Source organism: Lynx rufus, unplaced genomic scaffold, assembly GCF_022079265.1.
Source record: "Lynx rufus isolate CCGP_SWC_20201006 ecotype Redwood Valley unplaced genomic scaffold, mLynRuf1.p SCAF_11, whole genome shotgun sequence".
Lineage (NCBI taxonomy): Eukaryota > Metazoa > Chordata > Mammalia > Carnivora > Felidae > Lynx > Lynx rufus.
In genome coordinates, this window is record NW_025814825.1 from 17,064,637 (window position 1) to 17,082,808 (window position 18,172).

At 46.0% G+C, this 18,172-nt stretch overlaps 1 protein-coding gene across 1 annotated transcript in view; it reads left to right on the forward strand.

The window, feature by feature from the left end:
* Positions 1-878: 878 nt before the first annotated feature.
* Positions 879-18,172, forward strand: part of LRMDA (leucine rich melanocyte differentiation associated) — a 1,035,260-nt gene continuing 1,017,966 nt past the window's right edge. Inside the window, exons 1-2 of the mRNA XM_047073021.1 lie at positions 879-985; positions 6,982-7,082. Of these exons, the coding sequence (XP_046928977.1) occupies positions 956-985; positions 6,982-7,082 (131 nt within the window). The 5' untranslated portion in view covers positions 879-955. The remainder of the gene's footprint in view (positions 986-6,981; positions 7,083-18,172) is intronic.

The following is an 18,172-nucleotide window of genomic DNA, read 5'->3' on the forward strand; positions in this document are numbered from 1 at the left end:
TTTCAATTGAGGACAGGCATGAGCTGCCCACCCAGCTTGATGGAAGAGGCCTGTTGAAGGAGGCAGTAATGACCACCTCTCATTTCCAGCTGAGGGGAAGGAGTGTGTGGGGGGGGGGGGAAGCGGCGGTGGAGGAATTTGACCGCAAGGGTGACTTGGAGCATCACAAATACTTTTTCCCTGTGAGGAGGGAGAGAATAAGAGAAACTTGAAATTAGGGGACATCATTGATTCGTCTCCCCTAGGGTTTATTACTGTAAGCTGGGGTGCTTTTAGCTGAGCCAGCACTTTATTTATAGGGAAATTCAATTCTCCCTTCCTCCCACTACAAATGGAAACTCCGCCCATTAGGTGTCCTTCCAACCTCTCAACTTCCCCCTTCCCCTCGAAGTTGGGGAGGGGAGTTCGGGCCAAGAGGCCCCTTCTTCCCACAGTTGAGGACCGTTATGTAATCTGGATTGTGAAATACAGGAAAGGCCCGTTCTCCATGCCCCGGGGCTAACTGCTCCGTGGGGGACCCCCTCATGGGAAGCCCTCCCCCCAACAGCCGCCCCCCCCCCGACTAATGCAGTAGAGCTCTGGGCGTGGAGTTTTTGGGGATGCTATTCCTGTTTCCCTGGCCTCCCAGGGAGCTATGGGGTCCTAGGGCGCCCGGGGGCCGCGGGGAAGTCAAGGGGTCATGCCATTTCGTCTGAGCGCGCAGCGCTGGGCACCACCTGTTGCGGAGTGTGGCGGGGCGGGGTTGGGGGAACAAGGCTCACCTGTGCGAGGGCCAGGCCAAGGGCTAGTGCCCCGCGAGAAGCTGAACCCAGGTCCCGACACCCGCCCGCGCCTCGGGCTTCCGCCGGGTCAGCTGACTATTTATTGCGGAACTGCGCGCCGGGCTGTGCAGCTCGCTGCTGCCGCGCTCCGTGTTCTGTGCCTGCGCTCAGCGCCGCGCGTTTGCCCGGTCGCCATGGCCGGGCTCGTGGTCAGTGGAACTCAAGTAAGTTCGCCAGGGACGAACCCTGCCTTCGCTTGGGGCAACGGGTTTGGGGAGGGAATGCTGGGGCATGGGGCCATCCGAGGTTAGAATAAGGCTCCTGGTCCAACCACGGGGGGTGCGTCTGCAGTTGGGGACTGTTTCACGTGTCTAGGCCTGCCCTGGTTTGATGAGGACACCCCCTGGCTGTGGGGGAAGCAAGGGAAGGTAGCCCAGGTCTCCTCCACCTCCTTCTGTCTCTAGTGCTCATTGCTGGGGCCAGCAGGGATGATTTCTCCATCAGTCAGAGAAGCTGGCAGTGCCCACAGCTGATGGTACTTTTTGGGGCTGATAAAAAGTGTTAATTTCTTTCATAATCAGAAGAAAATTACTTTGGCCAAAGAACACTTTAATGTAATCGTCTTCATACTAATGGAATTGTAAACTCTAAATTTCAGGTGTTTTTTGTTTTGTTTTTTGAATGCACCGGGGATGGTGAAAGTACCCAGGGACCACCAAAGACGTGGAAATCATAATGTATTCGTGCAGGCGCCAGGTTTGGGGGCTCCCTTCCAAACTGCCTCCGGATCCTAAACATAGACCCCTTATTCAAGGCAGGTAGAAGGCTAAAGTTCTCCAGTTTTATTTCAGCACCTGATTTCTTTTTTTAGTTCTATATTATATAGGGCATACCATGTTACATTAGTTTCAGGGGTACAACATAGTGATTCTACAATTCTGTACATTATACTTTGCTCACCACTAGTGTGGTTACCATCTGTCCCCATATGACCTTATTCCAGTATTATTAGCTATATTCCCTGTGCTGTACTTTTCATCCCTGTGACTTATTTTATAGTTGGCATTTTGTATTTCTTAATCCCCTTCGCTTGTTTTTGCCTCTCCTCCTCCCCCTCTGGCAACAACCAGTTTTCTGTATTTGAGTCCAGTTTTGTTTTTTGTTTGTTTTTTAGATTCCACATGTAAGCGAAATCATTGTATTTGTCTTGCTCGGACTGACTTCGCTTAGCATAATACCCTGTAGGTCCATCCATGTTGTCACAAATGGCAAGATCTCATTCAGCACCTGACTTTCCTGTACAGGTGTCTGTGAGGAATGACAACATTCTTTTCAACTCTGGGTGACAGACACCTAGCCTCACTTGCTTTCAGCTCTGTAGTGAAGCCTCAGGTGTTCTTAGTCATTGCTGGAGGGATGCTGGGCCCAGGTGCCTTTTACCTTCTGGAAAAGCCAGGTCTGTCTTTTTTAACCTCTGATTAAGCCAGCCCTCTTCCCACCTTTCCTTGCACACCCTAGAGAAATAGTTCTGAGGTTTTGAAGCTCTCCCCTTGGATTGCCTAAGGCAGGTAGTGTCAGGCACAGTTAGATTTTGAGATTACTTTGGGCAGATGTTTTCCTCTTCTCAGAGTTTGGAAGTGAGAAGGCCAGTGAGGTACCAGCCTGTGGGAAAGGTTGAAGGTGGCGGGTCTTATTTATCAGGGAAAAGGGGCTTTTGGGAGTTAACATGCCTGCCTAGAGGGAGGAGCTGGAGGAGGCGGCCTCTGCCCAAGAATATCTCCCCCCACCTCCTCCCCCACTGCAGGTCTCTGCATTTCAGACCCAGCGTTCTTTGGGTATAGCTTCTTCCAGCTTCATGGAGGACTTGACAGTAGGGCTAAGAACTTTCCTGTGCCTCCTTCTCTCTTCCCTCGTTTCCCTGACTTGATTTCTTTTCCCCCCCGTGCACCCCTTGCTTTTAGCCCACTCCAAACTGCTCAAAGGTAATCACTGGCCTGTGTGAGGCATTTTGGGCCCTAGGGGACTGTTCTAAACAGATGGAGCTGCCTGGTAAGGACCAGAGAAGGCAGGCTGGAAAAAATACTCCTGGGGTGTTAGTCCCCCTTGTCCTAAAACACCTAGGCCAGTGGATTTGAGTGGCAACCCTGGGGTTTAGGGTCTTAGCATTCTGCCCCTTCTAGTTGCTAATGATGGCCATAGCAAGATGTAGTTCCTGAAATGTATGTCACATGGTACTTTTCAAAACTTGATAGAGCCACCTTAAGGGGGGGTGGGGAACCTTCCCATGAACTCACTGTTGATAGTTTCTATTGCAGTGTTGGTTAAATACACAAACCTAAAACCAGATAGAACTTTTTCTAAGTTGATAGAGACCTATACCCCAAATAGATGGTTTAAGTGCAAAGACATAAGAACACCATGATACCACTAAAACAATTAAATGAGATGGATGATGCTGTTTTGCTGAAATGAGGTCTCCTCTGCTTTCAGCCCACTGTGGGCTCACTGCTGTTGCCCTGGGTTTTGGGTGTTGCACGAGCCTATAAATAGCCCTCCCTCCACTCCTCTCTGTGAAGTCTTTTGATTCAACACAAATCTGACCTCATTTGGCCTTCTCTTGGTTTGAATGCCTCATTTATGTCAACATTAAGTCTTCAATTGTCTTTTTCCACTAGTTTAAGATGAAGTAGGGCCATCGATAAAATTGTATATACAAATGCAAACTTGGAATTTGGGCACACGATTTCAGTGCCCAAGAGACCAGGGAATAACCAATCCCTTTCTTAGGGATATTGGTCTGATTCAACTATTTATCAAGTGGCCACTAGGTGCTGAGGACAGTGCTGTGTACTTTAAATGTGTTATCTTCTCTCATTGCTATAAGTAAGTTGAGGATAATATGTGACTGTTTCATGAGGATTGACTAGGTAACAGATGGTAGGCATCTAATAAATGTAAGCTCCATTATTCACACTTCTGGATGCGGTTAGTGTTAGACTAGTTTACAGAGGAGGAAACAAACTCCCTGGGATTGTGACCCATCCAGGATAACACAGCTAGTAAGTAGGGGCACAGAGTCTGTTTCCACTCTGACAGTTGTCAGTACTGCAAATTTAAAATTGAGGATCTCCCACCCCTGACTGGGGTCAGGCATCATAAAATAAGTGTCTCTCAGTCTACTAAGAAACCTACCATCCACAGAAATGGCCAGACTGTCCTAACTGCAAGGAGAAACCTAGTCTCCTACAGTCTGGTAACTCCCGGTGGCTTCTGGTCGGAGGGCATGAGAATGTGTATGTGTGGGGGATTTTGCACAGACCTCTTCCTTTGCCTCTCTGGTATTCCTCCTTGTAGGGTTCTTGATATGTTTTCATGTCTCTGGTAATAGTGTCCCTTTATTACCATTTCATGTAGGGTGGAAGTCTTGGGATACAGGTGCTATAAGATAGGCAGATGAAAAGTACAAAACTTTGTTCTTCAGTTGAGTCTAAATCAAAGTAATTGACTAAATGAAATGGCCCTTGGTCTGGATGTGCTCTTGCTTCTGTGGCATTGGGGTCTATTAATCTCCATTTCCCTTCTCTTCTTCAAGAAACAAACTATATTTGGTCTGGCTCTTCTGGCCTTGTTTCTTCCATTAGGTGGTCTGATGCTCCAAGAAGCTTCTTGACATCCTGAGACCTAAGGTCTTCAACTCGGGAGCACTTCTTAAACATGTTTGTCTTCTCATTGGGAGTGTTGGTTGTGGTGCCTGGCAGTGGCTGCTTGCTGCTTTAAGCCTTTTCCAGATGATTTGGGCCCTTAAATGTGGTCAGCTTAACTCCCATCTCTAAATGCTCCAGTTTACTGTGTAGGGGTGGGGGGCAGTGGTGGTGGTGCTGGGTCCAAGCATGCAGATGGCTTATCAAGTTGGTTTTCATACTGCATTTTGGAGACTTGATCACTGTGGAACAAGTTGTGCTTTAGTTTTCCTGGGATGTCATGTGAGAAAACAAGCTGATGAAAGTCTTGTTAGGCATGTAAGTGGTGTGCATGCTTCATGGTGATAGCTCTCCTTGGTGTTTGTGTTGCCTCTGAAAGGGAATCCTATAGAGGAAAAAGGGGGAGCAAATATCCCCCTGTCTATGTTCTGACTCTGTTCTGTGGCTTTAGCCATGTTATCCTGAGGTAGTTTGCAACCTTTCAGCTAGGAAGTTGCGTTTTTGAAGCCCAAACCTGCTGATAGATGCACCACTAGCATTTGTTGATGAAGAAAATCCATACCCACACGTGGAGTTGTAAGAACTCCATGGCACCCAAATTGGAAGTACCTATTCCTGGTGCAGGACTTCCTCCAGGCTTTATCATTAAGAAGCTATATAACACTGGGCATGGTGCTGAAGTCTCCCTTTCCTTGTAAAAAACATGATGGGTTTTGAGAAACTGGGTCTCTACCATATTTAGTCCTTGGTGAGTCTATAAGGACAAAGCTCAGTTTCTACATCTAAATCTCCACTTCTATGCCACTTATACAGATTGTTCAAGATCTTTGTGATATAAGATGGTAGTGCATGATGGGGTGAAAGGGATGGGTTCTCCTCAGGCCTGCAGGGTCACTGCGGTGTTCTGATACAGAAACTGCTGCTGATCAAGTGGGTATCCTGAGGGAAATTGAAGTCCATAGGCTGACTGAGGCCTTAGATCCCCAGTCTCTTCTTGCTGTATGATTTCCATCTCTGCTTGGAAGCAGAACTTTGTTCCACAAGAAGTTCTGAGGAAAGACTGGTCCCCTGTAGAAAGGGGAGGTTGCTAGATTGAACCTAGAGACCTTTATTTTTTAGCCTTTATCTTCTTGAGTCCAAATTATCTTATTGGAGTCAGCTGTTTTTCTGTCCTTTCTCCCCCACTTTCTCTTCTCCAGATATGAAGTCCCTAGGGGAGTGAACACAAGCTACTGTATTGCCAGCAGTTTGCCCCCATTGGATAGGATAGGGTTGAGGGAGGACTTGAAAAATTGGGGGTGTTAGGGTGCAGTGTGATTTTTTTTTTTTTTTAATTAGGTCGAGTCCTAATGAAAGTGGTGTTTCTGTAGTTCTAGGATGGAATGCTGGTAATCCTCAATGTTCATCCTAATATCTAGAATTCAATATGGCCACCATATTCCTATTCCCCATTAGGAAGCATAATCCCCTGGGGAATCTTACTCATTCCAAGACATTCTTACCTGTATGTATAGGAGGATATGCATTTGTAGGGAGAAAGGGTCAAGACTGTAGTCCGTGTGATAGGGTTGAATTTCTACCTCGTCATTGGAGGTAGGGAGCCCTTTAGGGAAGTCTCCTATATTTTGATCCATTGGCCAACTCTCACCCATGGGTTTGTTTTATGGGTTTTGGGATTAGTACACTGTGGTTGGATTGGCATCTACCTCTAAAAAGTGGGTTTCAAAAACCTAGTGGTTGGAGCAGTGAGCAAGCCCTCCAACCTTGCCACAATCAGAAGTTCTGGCATCAAATTGCAGTTCACCTTCTTAATATTTGAGCACACACTAGGTGGTTGATGGTGATGATATAAGAGAAGGCCTAAGGGGAATTGCTCTGCAGCCCTATTGGGGCTGGTTGCAGAAGGATCCCTGGAGGAGAGAGGCTTGGAAGCTGTGGCCACTGTTGTCCTGTCCCCTTCAAGTCAACTTTGTTCAGAGTGTGGGGGATATTTTATACACCGTGGTATAAGATGGGATTGGTGATCTGGGGAGGTTTTCTTGTCCAACCCTGTTTGTTCCAGCGCCCTGCAGATTGAATGCCGGTGAGTGCATCTGCTCTGTCTTTTATGAGGTAATGTGCATAACAGAGTATTTGAGGGAGGGGAGATGGGGAGGAGAGCCAGAGGGGCAGCTGTTGGAAAGGCCTCTGAGCAAGAAGCTGATTGCTGTGATTATATCAATGTGTTCTGATGTGGGAGCCTTTTTGGACACCTGAATCTAGCCAATTTTAGTTCAGTTTCTGTTGTGCTGGGATTAGTCTCCATCATGCTAAGTGTACCAGGAAAGGCGAGCTATTGGCAGAGTCCCTGAAGCCCCCAAAGCCGATTTGCTCAGGAAAAGGACACAAATGTGGCCTTCTTGTGTGTGAGGGGCGTGTGTTTAAAGTTGCGGAAGCAATCTTGGGATCAATGACTCAGGGTTGGGAGCAGCTGGGCGATTTCCGTTTGCCACATTGTTTCTGTTCCATTTAATTTCCAGGTGTCCTACATAGGCCAGGACTGCAGAGAAATTCCAGAGCACCTCGGCAGGGACTGTGGACATTTTGCAAAAAGGCTTGATCTGAGTTTTAACCTTCTGAGGTATGTACCCTTCACAAGATACAGACCAGGCCGGGAGGCCCAGTCCCCTTGGTAACAGCCTGCAGGTAAAAGTTCCCATCCAGCTCTGCATAGGGTGTGGGGCTCTGAGATGTGTGGAATTCGACCCCAAAAGTGTGACTATGCTTCAGATGATTCTTTGGTTAGCCTCTTTGTGCCACTGAAAAAGCTGTGTGTGGACATCCTCCACCTCACCTGAGGTCCTACAAGAGGACCGTCATTGTGTCCCTTTGTTCTTTTCCTTTCTCACCGATACCATGTAGACGAGTTAGAATACTCTTGGGGAAGGAATGGGATGGAACCAGTAAGAGCATTTTGGGGTGCCCCATCTCCCGAAGATTTGCCAAATCACAGGTAGGGTGTATATATGCGTGCTTCTTTTTTTCTTTTTAAATGAATTGGAACCTCAAATATTTGTGATTTCTCCCCGATGACATCCAATCCCAGATGGAATTACTACTCCCAGAGTAATTCAAACACTGATGGCATGGGACGGGGGGAGGGGAACTCTAACAACTGCTTCAGTCTTGGCAAAAGCTAAGTGTGATCTTCTATATTATTCCATTGGAAAATGCAGATGGTTCCTTGATTTCTTCATAGAAGGTTACCACTTGGGACTGGTTTGGGGGCTTGGAAGAGGGAAGTGAGAGGAACTTGGAAAGCAGATATCAGGGAAATGAATAAATGAGCAGGGTTCAGGATGGTGACTTTTCCTAATGAGCTGGTTCCATGCCGGATTTTTCTCATAAGTGTCCCCTTGAGAACTGTGCTGTCCTCTGAATGGAACAGACTGTTGTGGGGTGGAAGGCGAGAGGGGACTCGGGCACGTTCATGCTTCCATGCTCTGGAGTCTTTCTCTCCCAGACTTTGAGTCCAGACACTTGGAATTGAGAATTTGAGAGAAGATGGACAAAACTCAGGTGATTAAGACATCAGCGGGTTGAGGGGACTTTGAGCCAACAGAGCCTTTTGGGCTGGTATTTCCAGAGATGCACTGTCTTCAGGGAAGGGGCATCCAGGGTGTTAAGAAGAACGTGGACACTGTGTACGTGCTCTCCCTGACTCCCAAAGGGTTTGTGTGCTGCTGGGAAGATGGGGAAACTGAAAAGTCACAAACTAACATGTAGTGATGAGAGGGTGCCAAAGGAAAAAAAAAACTGACTCTAAAGATATTTAAGGATGATTTTTGGTCCCAGTACCCAAGGAGAAGACCAAGTACACAGCCTGGACATGTGTGCACCTTAAAAAGTTCCCCATTGCAGACTCTGGGAAAGCATTTCTTTGGGCATTGGAGGGACTTCTTTCTGTGTGACTGGCTTCTAGAGGCTTGGGGTGTTGTGGCTCTGGCCACTGCCACCTTGCTGGTGGGAGCCTGGATGTGGGTTGGAGGAGGCTGTGCCCCACGAGGGAGCATGTCAGCAGGGACAGGTCATGGGACTGGGCTGTCAGGTCTAAGGAAACAGAGCTGTCTTTGTCAAACTCGGAGGCCCTGCCTTGCCTCCCTTTGGCAGAGAAGAGGCTGGACCCTGGGAGAGGGGTGTGTGTGTGTGTGTGTGTGTGTGTGTGTGTGTGTGTGTGTGTTGAGCAGGGTCAGCAGTGAGAAGGGGCTCTGAGGGTCTGGATCTATAAGGATTTGTAGGAAATGGCCAGTCATGGAGGCAGGGTAATCCAGTGAGAGGAAGTTTGGTAAAAATGATTTGGAAGGAGGGGAGTTGTGAATTTGATTCTCCTTTGTTGAGAAAATTTCTGTTGAGGTGCTATCCCATTTGGTCAGGAGCCTATACTTGGCAGATGGTCAGTGCCATACTGGGTTATAACTGGATTGGGGCAGGGATGAGCAATGGAGGGGTGAGGTCTAAGTTTCAGGAAGAGTTTATGTGAGTACTTGGTTAAGCTGGAGGGACTTAGAGACCAGAATAGAGAAAAGCAGTCCTGATTTAATGTGGATGTGTTGGGGCTGGATCCTCTTTGTCTTGTTTACAGAAGGGCGGGTGGGTTAGGGGATGCAACACTACCTTCTCTTGGGTGTTGGAGGAAGATGTGAGCTTATTCAAGCCCTGGTCTCTATCTCTGTCTTCATCTGGATCAAAATAAAATATTTTAGATTCTTAATTTTTAAGTGTATTTATTGAAAGAGACAGACAGTCTAAGCCGGGGAGGGGCAGAAAGAGAACAAATGAACCCCAAGCAGACTCTGTGCTATTAGCATAGAGCCTGATGTGGGGCTTGAGCTCAGGAAACCATGAGATCATGACCTGATGTGAAACCACGAGTCAAAGGCTTAACTGACTGAGCCACCCAGGTACCCCAGATTCTTAGCTAATTCTTAAAGTGGAGGAGGGGAGAGAAAAGGGGAAGGGAAAAAGAAAGATGATGATAAACTTCTAAATAGGTATATAACAGAGGACCCAAAGCCCACCAGGCTGTAGGGCTCATCATATCCAAATGAAATAACGTGAGTCCCCATCACATTCTGTAGAAAGTTTCTCCCTAGCCCTGCCTTGCTGTTTGCATGGGATCTGGGGAGCGTACTACCTGGTCAGTTTGCCCGCACCTGGATTCACAATCACTCTCTGCTCTGTTGTCTGCTGTTTTACCTCTTGGCAGTCTATTCAAGATACTGCCCCCTCTCAAGACATTCCCTTCATTTCTCCCAAGCCCAACACAGCATTACTATGTGTAATATAGTAGTACTTTTACTACCAGTTCAAGGTATACTGGGGGGAGGTAGGTAGTATTGTAGCACATGGCAGGAGACAAGCTTGGGCTAGCATTGTTCCTGGAAAGCTTTTAGGTGCTCTGTTGCCAGAATTTTTCCCTGGTTGCAGCTCTCCTTCAGGTCAGGCTTCTTGCAGGTGACCGGGTGCCTATCCCAGCCTGTTTCTCACTTTTCCATGTCACTTACCCTCTTCCTAGAGCTGCCCTCGGAAACCCAAAATTCTTTTTGCTTTGTTATATACAGAAAAATTATTGTCCTGTTCTTTAAAGAACATCTCTGCAGGCTTCACTCCCACCCCCCATCCAGATAATCCTATTACAGTATTGCCTTAAACAGAGCAATAACCCTAATACAAATTTTGCTACACCATAGGTCCCCAAATCAGCTGTAGTCCGTTTGTATTTTAGGCTATAGTTTGTTTTTAGGCAAGGAATTATATTCATTTTCTTAATAGTTAATGTAGGCATGTGGCATAGGGTTTAGAAGGAGCAAACATGTAAACGGGGGTGAGGGGGTGGGGGGTTGGTGGTGGAATTCTTCACATGTAGTTACTTTAGCCTCCCAGTTCTCCTCTGCCCGTTTTTTTTTTTTTTTTAATTTTTTTTTCAACGTTTTTTATTTATTTTTGGGACAGAGCGAGACAGAGCATGAACGGGGGAGGGGCAGAGAGAGAGGGAGACACAGAATCGGAAACAGGCTCCAGGCTCTGGGCCATCAGCCCAGAGCCCGACGCGGGGCTCGAACCCACGGACCGTGAGATCGTGACCTGGCTGAAGTCGGACGCTTAACCGACTGTGCCACCCAGGCGCCCCTGCCCTGCTGTTTTTGATTTGGTCCCAGGGTTGTGGAATCTAGCCCTGTGCTGGGTGTGGAGCCTGCTTGAGATTCTCTGCTTCTTCCTCTGCCCCTCTCCCCCTGGCTTGTGTTCTTTCTCTAAAACAGAATAAAATAAAAACATGGTCAGTATAGGCATGTTAAACTCAGGTATGAGGAAACGCTCTTTCTTTCAAATCCCTGATAGTCTTAGCACTGGAAATCACCATTGTTGATGTTTTATTGTCTTCCAATCTTATTTATTTATTTTTTTAGAGAGATATTTGAACTTTTTCTTGTTTTAATTTAATTTTATTTTTTTTTCAGTATATGAAGTTTATTGTCAAATTGGTTTCCATACAACACCCAGTGCTCATCCCGAAAGGTGCCCTCCTCAATACCCATCACCCACCCTCCCCTCCCTCCCACCCCCATCAACCCTCAGTTTGTTCTCAGTTTTTAAGAGTCTCTTATGCTTTTGTCTTCCAATCTTATAATGCCAAATGTCTAAAAATGTTGGTGGTGTTTACCTTGTGTTGGAAGCATTTTCCTATCAATACTGCGTTACAGTTTTTAAAGGCTTATTTCTTAGTGTTGGACATTTAGATTGTTTCCAGATTCTTACTATTAAAAATATCTCTATTCTTGTAGCACTCATGAATAGGTCTCTGACTAATTTCTTGGGACAAACTCCTAGAGACAGAATTGTCAGAGGGCTTTGACAAAGATGTCAGATTGCCCTTGAGAGGTTATACCAATTTCTGCTACGAAGACTATTTGAATACCTATTATCCCAAACTCTTCCTTGAGCTTGTTGTTGAGGTTTTCAGATTATATTTTTAGATCAATAAGGAGATCCTATGCTTTAGTCAGTGCTGGTTCCTTGATCTGCTCAAGGCAAAGATCTCTTGTTAATGAGTTGTTTCAGGTTTAGTTTCCCCTTTTCCCTGATGGGGAAAGGCTTGAGTTATCTCTGGTAGTCATCCCACTCCCTGCAAGGGCCCTGAGTAGTTTGAGTGGGTTGCTCGCTGAGCTTGTTGAACACAGTGGGCAGAGCAGGGCTCGCATGGCAAATGGTGATAAATACACCTATGTCATTCTGGTAATAAAATTGAGAGGGTTTAATTGATGTATGGCAACAGGAATCTTAGGTTTTAAAAATTGTTCTTGTGTCGTATTTAGCATCACTCTGATAAATGCACTCAATGGGAGAATTGCTTAGGAGAAAATGTCTCAGGTGGAAGATTGCTTGTTGCTTCCCTGACTTTGACCAGGATAAAAGTGAAAGACTGGGGAGTTGGGGAAGCTCCAGTACCGAAATGGTGGCTCTGTGCTCCCCATCTCCACCAAGGCAGTGAGGTGGACTCTCCACTGCACACTGTAAAGGATTCGAGGACAGGCACACAACCGTTTCTGTGTCTGTTATGAACTGCTAGATTAAACTAGATCTGGTAACTTGATGCTAAATTGGGAAAATGGGCAGTGGAAATTAAAAAGAACCAACGCTTTGTGGTTCCACCACCCTGGCTTGAAATCCTCCTCTCGAATTACTCACCAGTTGTTTAACTGCCCTTAGGCTAATTGCAAAAATCCTGAGTGTGTAACTGTGTAAAGTGCCTAACAAATTACCTGGCACATAGTAGGTCTTCAATAAGCATAGCTACAGTTAGAACTAAAACGTGTTGGTGGGGAGGCTGAAAGCCTAGGCTTAACCCTCCACAGGGCCATCTCACTCTGTTGTAGTCATTGGGATTATTATTTAAAAAAAAATTTTTTTTTAACATTTATTCATTTTTGAAAGGCAGTGCAAATGGGGAGGGGCGGAAAGAGGGAGACACAGAAACAGCTCAGAGCCTGGAGCCTGCTTCTATCAGCACAGAGCCTGATGCGGGGCTCGAACTCACGGACTGCAAGATCATGACCTTAGCCGAAGTCGGCCACTTAACCAACTGAGCCACCCAGGAGCCTCGTAATTGGGATTCTTAATGGACATTCAGGATTTCTTCTCCTTTAGTACATGGTATGTTTACACATCTCTGCATCCTTTGGTGTGACCAATGGGCAGAAATGCGAAAAGCTAGTGTGCAATTTGTCAATTATTCTCCTACCTGCTGTAATCAGTCTTAGGTTCTGACTGTAAATGAGCAAAACCCTTTGCTGATCCATGTTGGACACAAACTTTAAATGAGAACTAAATCTGTTTGAGTTTAGGGTATTTCTGGGGTGCCAGGGTGGCTCAGTTGGTTAATCCTCTGACTTTGGCTCAGCTCGTGATCTCCTAGTTTCGTGAGTTCAAGCTCTGCATTGGGCTCTGTGCTAACAGCTTGGAACCTGCTTCAGATTCTGTCTCCCTCTCTGCCCTTCCCCTGCTTGTGTTCTCTTTCTCTTAAAAAATAAACATTAAAAAAAGTTCAGGGTTTTTCTTGTTTGTTTCTTCAGAGAGAGAGAGAGAGAGAGACTGCGCACGTGTGCACGTGAACGGGGGAGGGGCAGAGAGAGGGAGGGGCAGAATCCAAAGCAGGCTCCAGGCTCTGAGCTGTCAGCACAGAGCCGACATGGGGCTTGAACTCATGAGCCGTGAGATCATGACCTGAACTGAAGCTGGACATTTAACTGACTGAGCCACCCAGGCGCCCTTAGGGTGTTTGTTGATGCAGTGTAACCTAGCCTATCCTAACCAGTATACTTAAGTTCTCCAGCTGTCCTGGACATCTCCTAGCTTCAACCCAGTCCTCTCCTACGTATTTTTCATCTTTGCCAGCCAGAAGCATCCCTTTGTTCATATCAGGTGGGAATGGGTAAAAGCTAATTCCCCACTCAGGCTCTCAGGAGAACAGTTCAAAGGGTATGTTCTGTTGGCATGGATCTTTATCAAATCCTTTCTTTGCAGTCAGGGACCTTGTTCATACTTGTTTTTTAAAACCCAAATGTAGTGGTCTTGCTTGGAGAGCATGCCGATAGTGAAGTGAGGGTAGCAACAGAGTTGTCAGGAAACCTTGAGGGGAAGAGATGATGGTAGAAAAGATAGACTTTAGAAAGCTATGCTGTTACTGAATTTTCCAAATAGTTGTAGGTCAGTGATGAATTCCAATGAGGCATGGGTCTTTGCATGTTGGAATAAGTGTTGTTTCTAAGCTGGGCAATGTGGTGAAAAGCATCTTTTTTTCTACCAAGAGAATCAGTGGCCATTCTCATGTCTCCAGCTACCAATAGAACATAAAACCAAAAGGTGAAGTGCAGAATGACTTGGCAGGTAATGATTAACGTCCCAGTAGCAAGACTTTAATTTCCTGTATTTACACTTTCTCAAGTGACCTCCATGACAGTAGCACCACCAAAAACAGCTTAAAGGGAGGAGGGAAGATCCCTGAGAGAGCAAGTTTCAGGCCCCTGTGAGTGAGGTTTAAATGACACCACCCTCTTCCTCCTCCAAGAATGTCCTGGCTTGCTGGATTTTTAGCCTTTGGCCAGAGAAAATGGGGTTTGAGCCACTGTGGGTAAGACTGGGCTGGGAAAGTGGTGGGAGGTTGGAGAGAGTGGTCTAAGGGGCCATAATGAGGTTCAGCTTTTTCATAGATGATGGCCCCTCTAACCTACAGTATGATTATGAAAGCATTTCCTAAAAGAGTGTCTCCATATTTCCTACTGTGTTTGCCTCTTGGATAAGAAGTTCCTAGATTTTCTAGTACTGCCTTCTTATTTCTCTTGTCATCCATTTTACTCCATCAGAATCTTGGGTTTAATTCTCCTTTCTTCATAAAGTTTCTCTCCCTGAGCTCTTTTTTTTTTTTTAATTAAAAATTTTTTTTCTTTTATTTTTGACAAAGCATGAGCAGGGGAGGGTCAGAGAGGGAGACACAGAATCTGAAGCAGGCTCCAGGCTCCAAGGTGTCAGCACAGAGCCCAATGCAGGGCTCGAACTCATGAAACTGAGATCAAGACCTGAGCCGAAGTCCGATGCTCAACCGACTGAGCCACCCAGGTGCCCCTCTCCCTGAGCTTTTTGAACTTGGGCCTCACTGCTCTACCTTCTCCCTTGGCCCTTCTCTCTATCCTGAGGACATCACTGTGCATGTGGACAAGGCTGCCTTCCATGTTGTCAGGGTGGCATTTGGAAGCAGTGGTGATTTGGGGGAAGAGGGTGGAGATTGGCAAGCTTAACCCTTTCAGACTCTGTGGTTGAGAACTTGAAGAGCCAGTGAGTACAAAGTTCTGTCACAATGATGGAAGTAGGGGCTCTATGAGCATTTAGCCAGTGAAGCCAGAGATGTTTTGCAGGGCCTAGGACTGCTTTGGACGAAGAGTACTTCTTCCCTTATGCCAACTATGCTTTGTTGAGAAAGACCTCAGTCCTGTGCCAGATGGGCTGCAGAGTGGCCCTCTTGAGCCTCACAATACAGTAGCCTTGCAAATAAGTACCGAGAGGTAGCTGGCTTCATTCTCCAAGGGAGTCCAGGGACAAGTGTCAAACAAGTGACATGAGTTGTGTTTATTAACTTATTAATAACCAGTATTACTACATGCCACAGCTGAGCAGGACACTTAAAGTGTTATCTATCTCATTCAGTCTTTGCAAAGTGTTTTTACAGTGTGACTGTTAATACCCACATTTTACAGATGAAGCAACTGAGACCCAGATGGGGAAGAAATGGGCCCCAGACTACACCTGTGATTAAATGGGAGCACAGGGATTAAATGGCCTCCAGGGGGTTGACTTTAGCTTTACAGTTACTCCAAACTGCTTCTTAAGGTAGAACTTGTTGCTTTTTTGGGTGTGAGAAGATGGGTGGCTGTTTCCAAGCCTATATTTCCTTGCAGAGGGAGAAGGTTTATTTTTCCTCTTGAAAATCCTGAGTAGCCTGTGGAAGCCACCATCATGGGGTCACAGTGGATCCTCCAGTTTGGAGACCCTTGTAGGCTTCGAGTTCTGTCTGTTGTATTTTCTCTGTTTCCCAAAACCCTGATTTGGAAACTTTTGGGTTTGCAAGACCTTGTGAGACCTGGGCTGGCTTAAAGGTGGGGACTTCCCAGGGAACTCACTTTCTTACTGCCCTCTGAGCTGTGAGATCTGGCTCAGATGCAGGTCACGGTCATGGGGAAAAGTGGCTTAGCAATTGCTGTGTCTCAGATTGTTCTATGTCCCAGCCTGGAGAGAGAAAAAGGTGTGTGTGTGTGTGTGTGTGTGTGTGTGTGTGTGTGTGTACACACACTTGCACATGTATTGACTTGCATACACACACCCACCATCTGAAAACCCTCTTTCTTCCGGTCTCCTCAGGGACTGCAGTGGTGGGGATTTCAGCTGTGCTCTGCTCCTTGATGATGAAAGTGGAGTGATAATGCTTTTTGCTTGGTGTCTGTGTTTAATTGCAAGGCTATAATAACTACAAATTCTCCCTGGCCAAGACTTTTCTAATAAAAGGTCTCTTCTCTCCCAGCTGCTTTCCCTTTCCTTTCACACCCCCAACCCCATCACTGCCACGGCACAAGGTCACTTAGGGCTTTAAATGAGGGAGAGAGACATGTTCGGGTTTCGTGTGTGTGTGTGTGTGTGTGTGTGTGTGTGTGTGTGTGTGTGTGTGTGTAAAGACACCTCCTCCTCCAGACCCATCATTATGGAGATCAGCTATGTGCCCCGCACCTTTGCACCACCTCCCCTAAGCTCCTCTGAGTTTATACAGAACCCAATTTTCAGTCTCCTGGGTGCTTTTTCTCTGGTTCTGAAGAAATAAGACGGGTAGAGCAGGGAAGACCAACAAAAGAGGTTTAAAAAAAAAACACCCAAACCATTCGTGAGATAAAGCAAGACTTATTAAAAACAATTGGAGGGGAAAGAGAGGGGGTGTTAACCCGCACATGCCCCATTTTCTGCAGCTGGAGAAGTGTTTTAAGAAAATGCACCATTGTTGAAACTTTTTTTTTTCCTTGATGGATTTATTTATAAGGTAGAGAAATATTTTCCCCGTAATTGGGTAACTCTTAATAGTAGCAATTGCATATTTATCAGTGTGAGGGGCTGTTATTAATGTAACTGTCAGGCCCAAACACATTTCTGCATTAAATCCATTTAGTATGTGCATTATTCGGGCTCGAATGTCACCGGGACATCAAAGCCCCGTAGGCATGGAGAGCTCAGTGCCCTGCTGTGGCTGCCGAACAGGCCCTTGATCAATAAATGTAACATGTTAATGCAGAGCAAATAGAATAAAAGATTTCTTTGACAAGACATGAAAAATCACCTTGTGGCAGCTGGCATGTGATGCCGTTTCTGGGGAGACACTAGCAAAGTTGATCTGACAAGTAAAGAGGAGAGATGATGGTTGTAAGGTGCTTTTGTTTCAAACTTCTTTCTTGACCTGTCAGGTTTTGAAGGCGCCTCAATGGCTCTTTTTTGTCATGTGAAAATTGTAGTCTTAGGTAGTTATGAAGCAGTTATCTCTTCTCAAATTGTGAATGCTGCTGTTTAATTGATTCACTTAGCATTTGAAACTGTCACGCATTAATAATTGCGAAATCCTGTAGATACTGCTCTAGTGTGTCATGCTTAAATGTGTAGTTATCAGAAAATTAATATCCTTAATGAACCGGTGCTTTCAAACTAACATTGCATGAAATCTCTTTTGCCCTTTGATTTGCTGAAGCCACATCCGCCAGTTTGCAGAGAATCACCTCTCGACAGTTTGCTTTCTTGATGCCCGACAAATGCCAGCTTTGCTGTGGGTACATCGCATGCTCAATGACAATAAATATAGTAATTATACTGGAGTTAGTAATTAACATAATTGTAGTCAATTACGACAAATACAGTGCAGAGCTAAGTAAATGAGAGGGGAGAAATTAGCAAGCTAATTGATTTATCTTTACTTGGCTTTCTATTACAACTGGCAGGGCTGTTTTTCTTGGGGGGGGGGCGGGGAGAGCAGGGGAGAAAATACCCACAAGGATTGTTTACAAGTAACTGATTTTGTTTTGAAGTTGCTTTGTCTTTTGACTTATGCGTCACCCCCCACTCTGCTAAGAGGAGGAAAAAGGGAAGAAAAAGAATTTAAATGCCAAGGGAACATTTTTGTTAATTTCACAACATCAAGCTGAATGCAACATCAAGCTGAATGCAACAGCTAACCCGAGACAGGATTTAGCTTTCACTAAGGCTTGTTAGTTTTTTCTTCCCAGCTTTTGCTCTGGTAAAAGAAAGTTTCAGTGTGTGTGTGTGTGTATGTGTGTGCACGTGTGTGTTCACTCCTTCGTTCTAAGCCTCTATTAGTAAGGTGGTGCTTTGCCGAATAGTACATTTGGGGGTTATATATGCATGTTAATTTGCTCAAGTTTGTGCTGCTGGCTTGGCACAAGACTCGGGCATATTTTACTTGGTTCAGCCCCACTTGGTCTTGTTATGCCTCCTCCCCTTAGTACCCAGGGAAGAAATGGAGGAAAGGAGTGGCCAGTGTTGGAGATGGAGGGGGAGGGGCTCCAGCGAGGACCCCTTGCCCCTTCCCTTCTTTGCCACACTGCAGGGTTCCCTGGGGCCCTGGGCTATCAC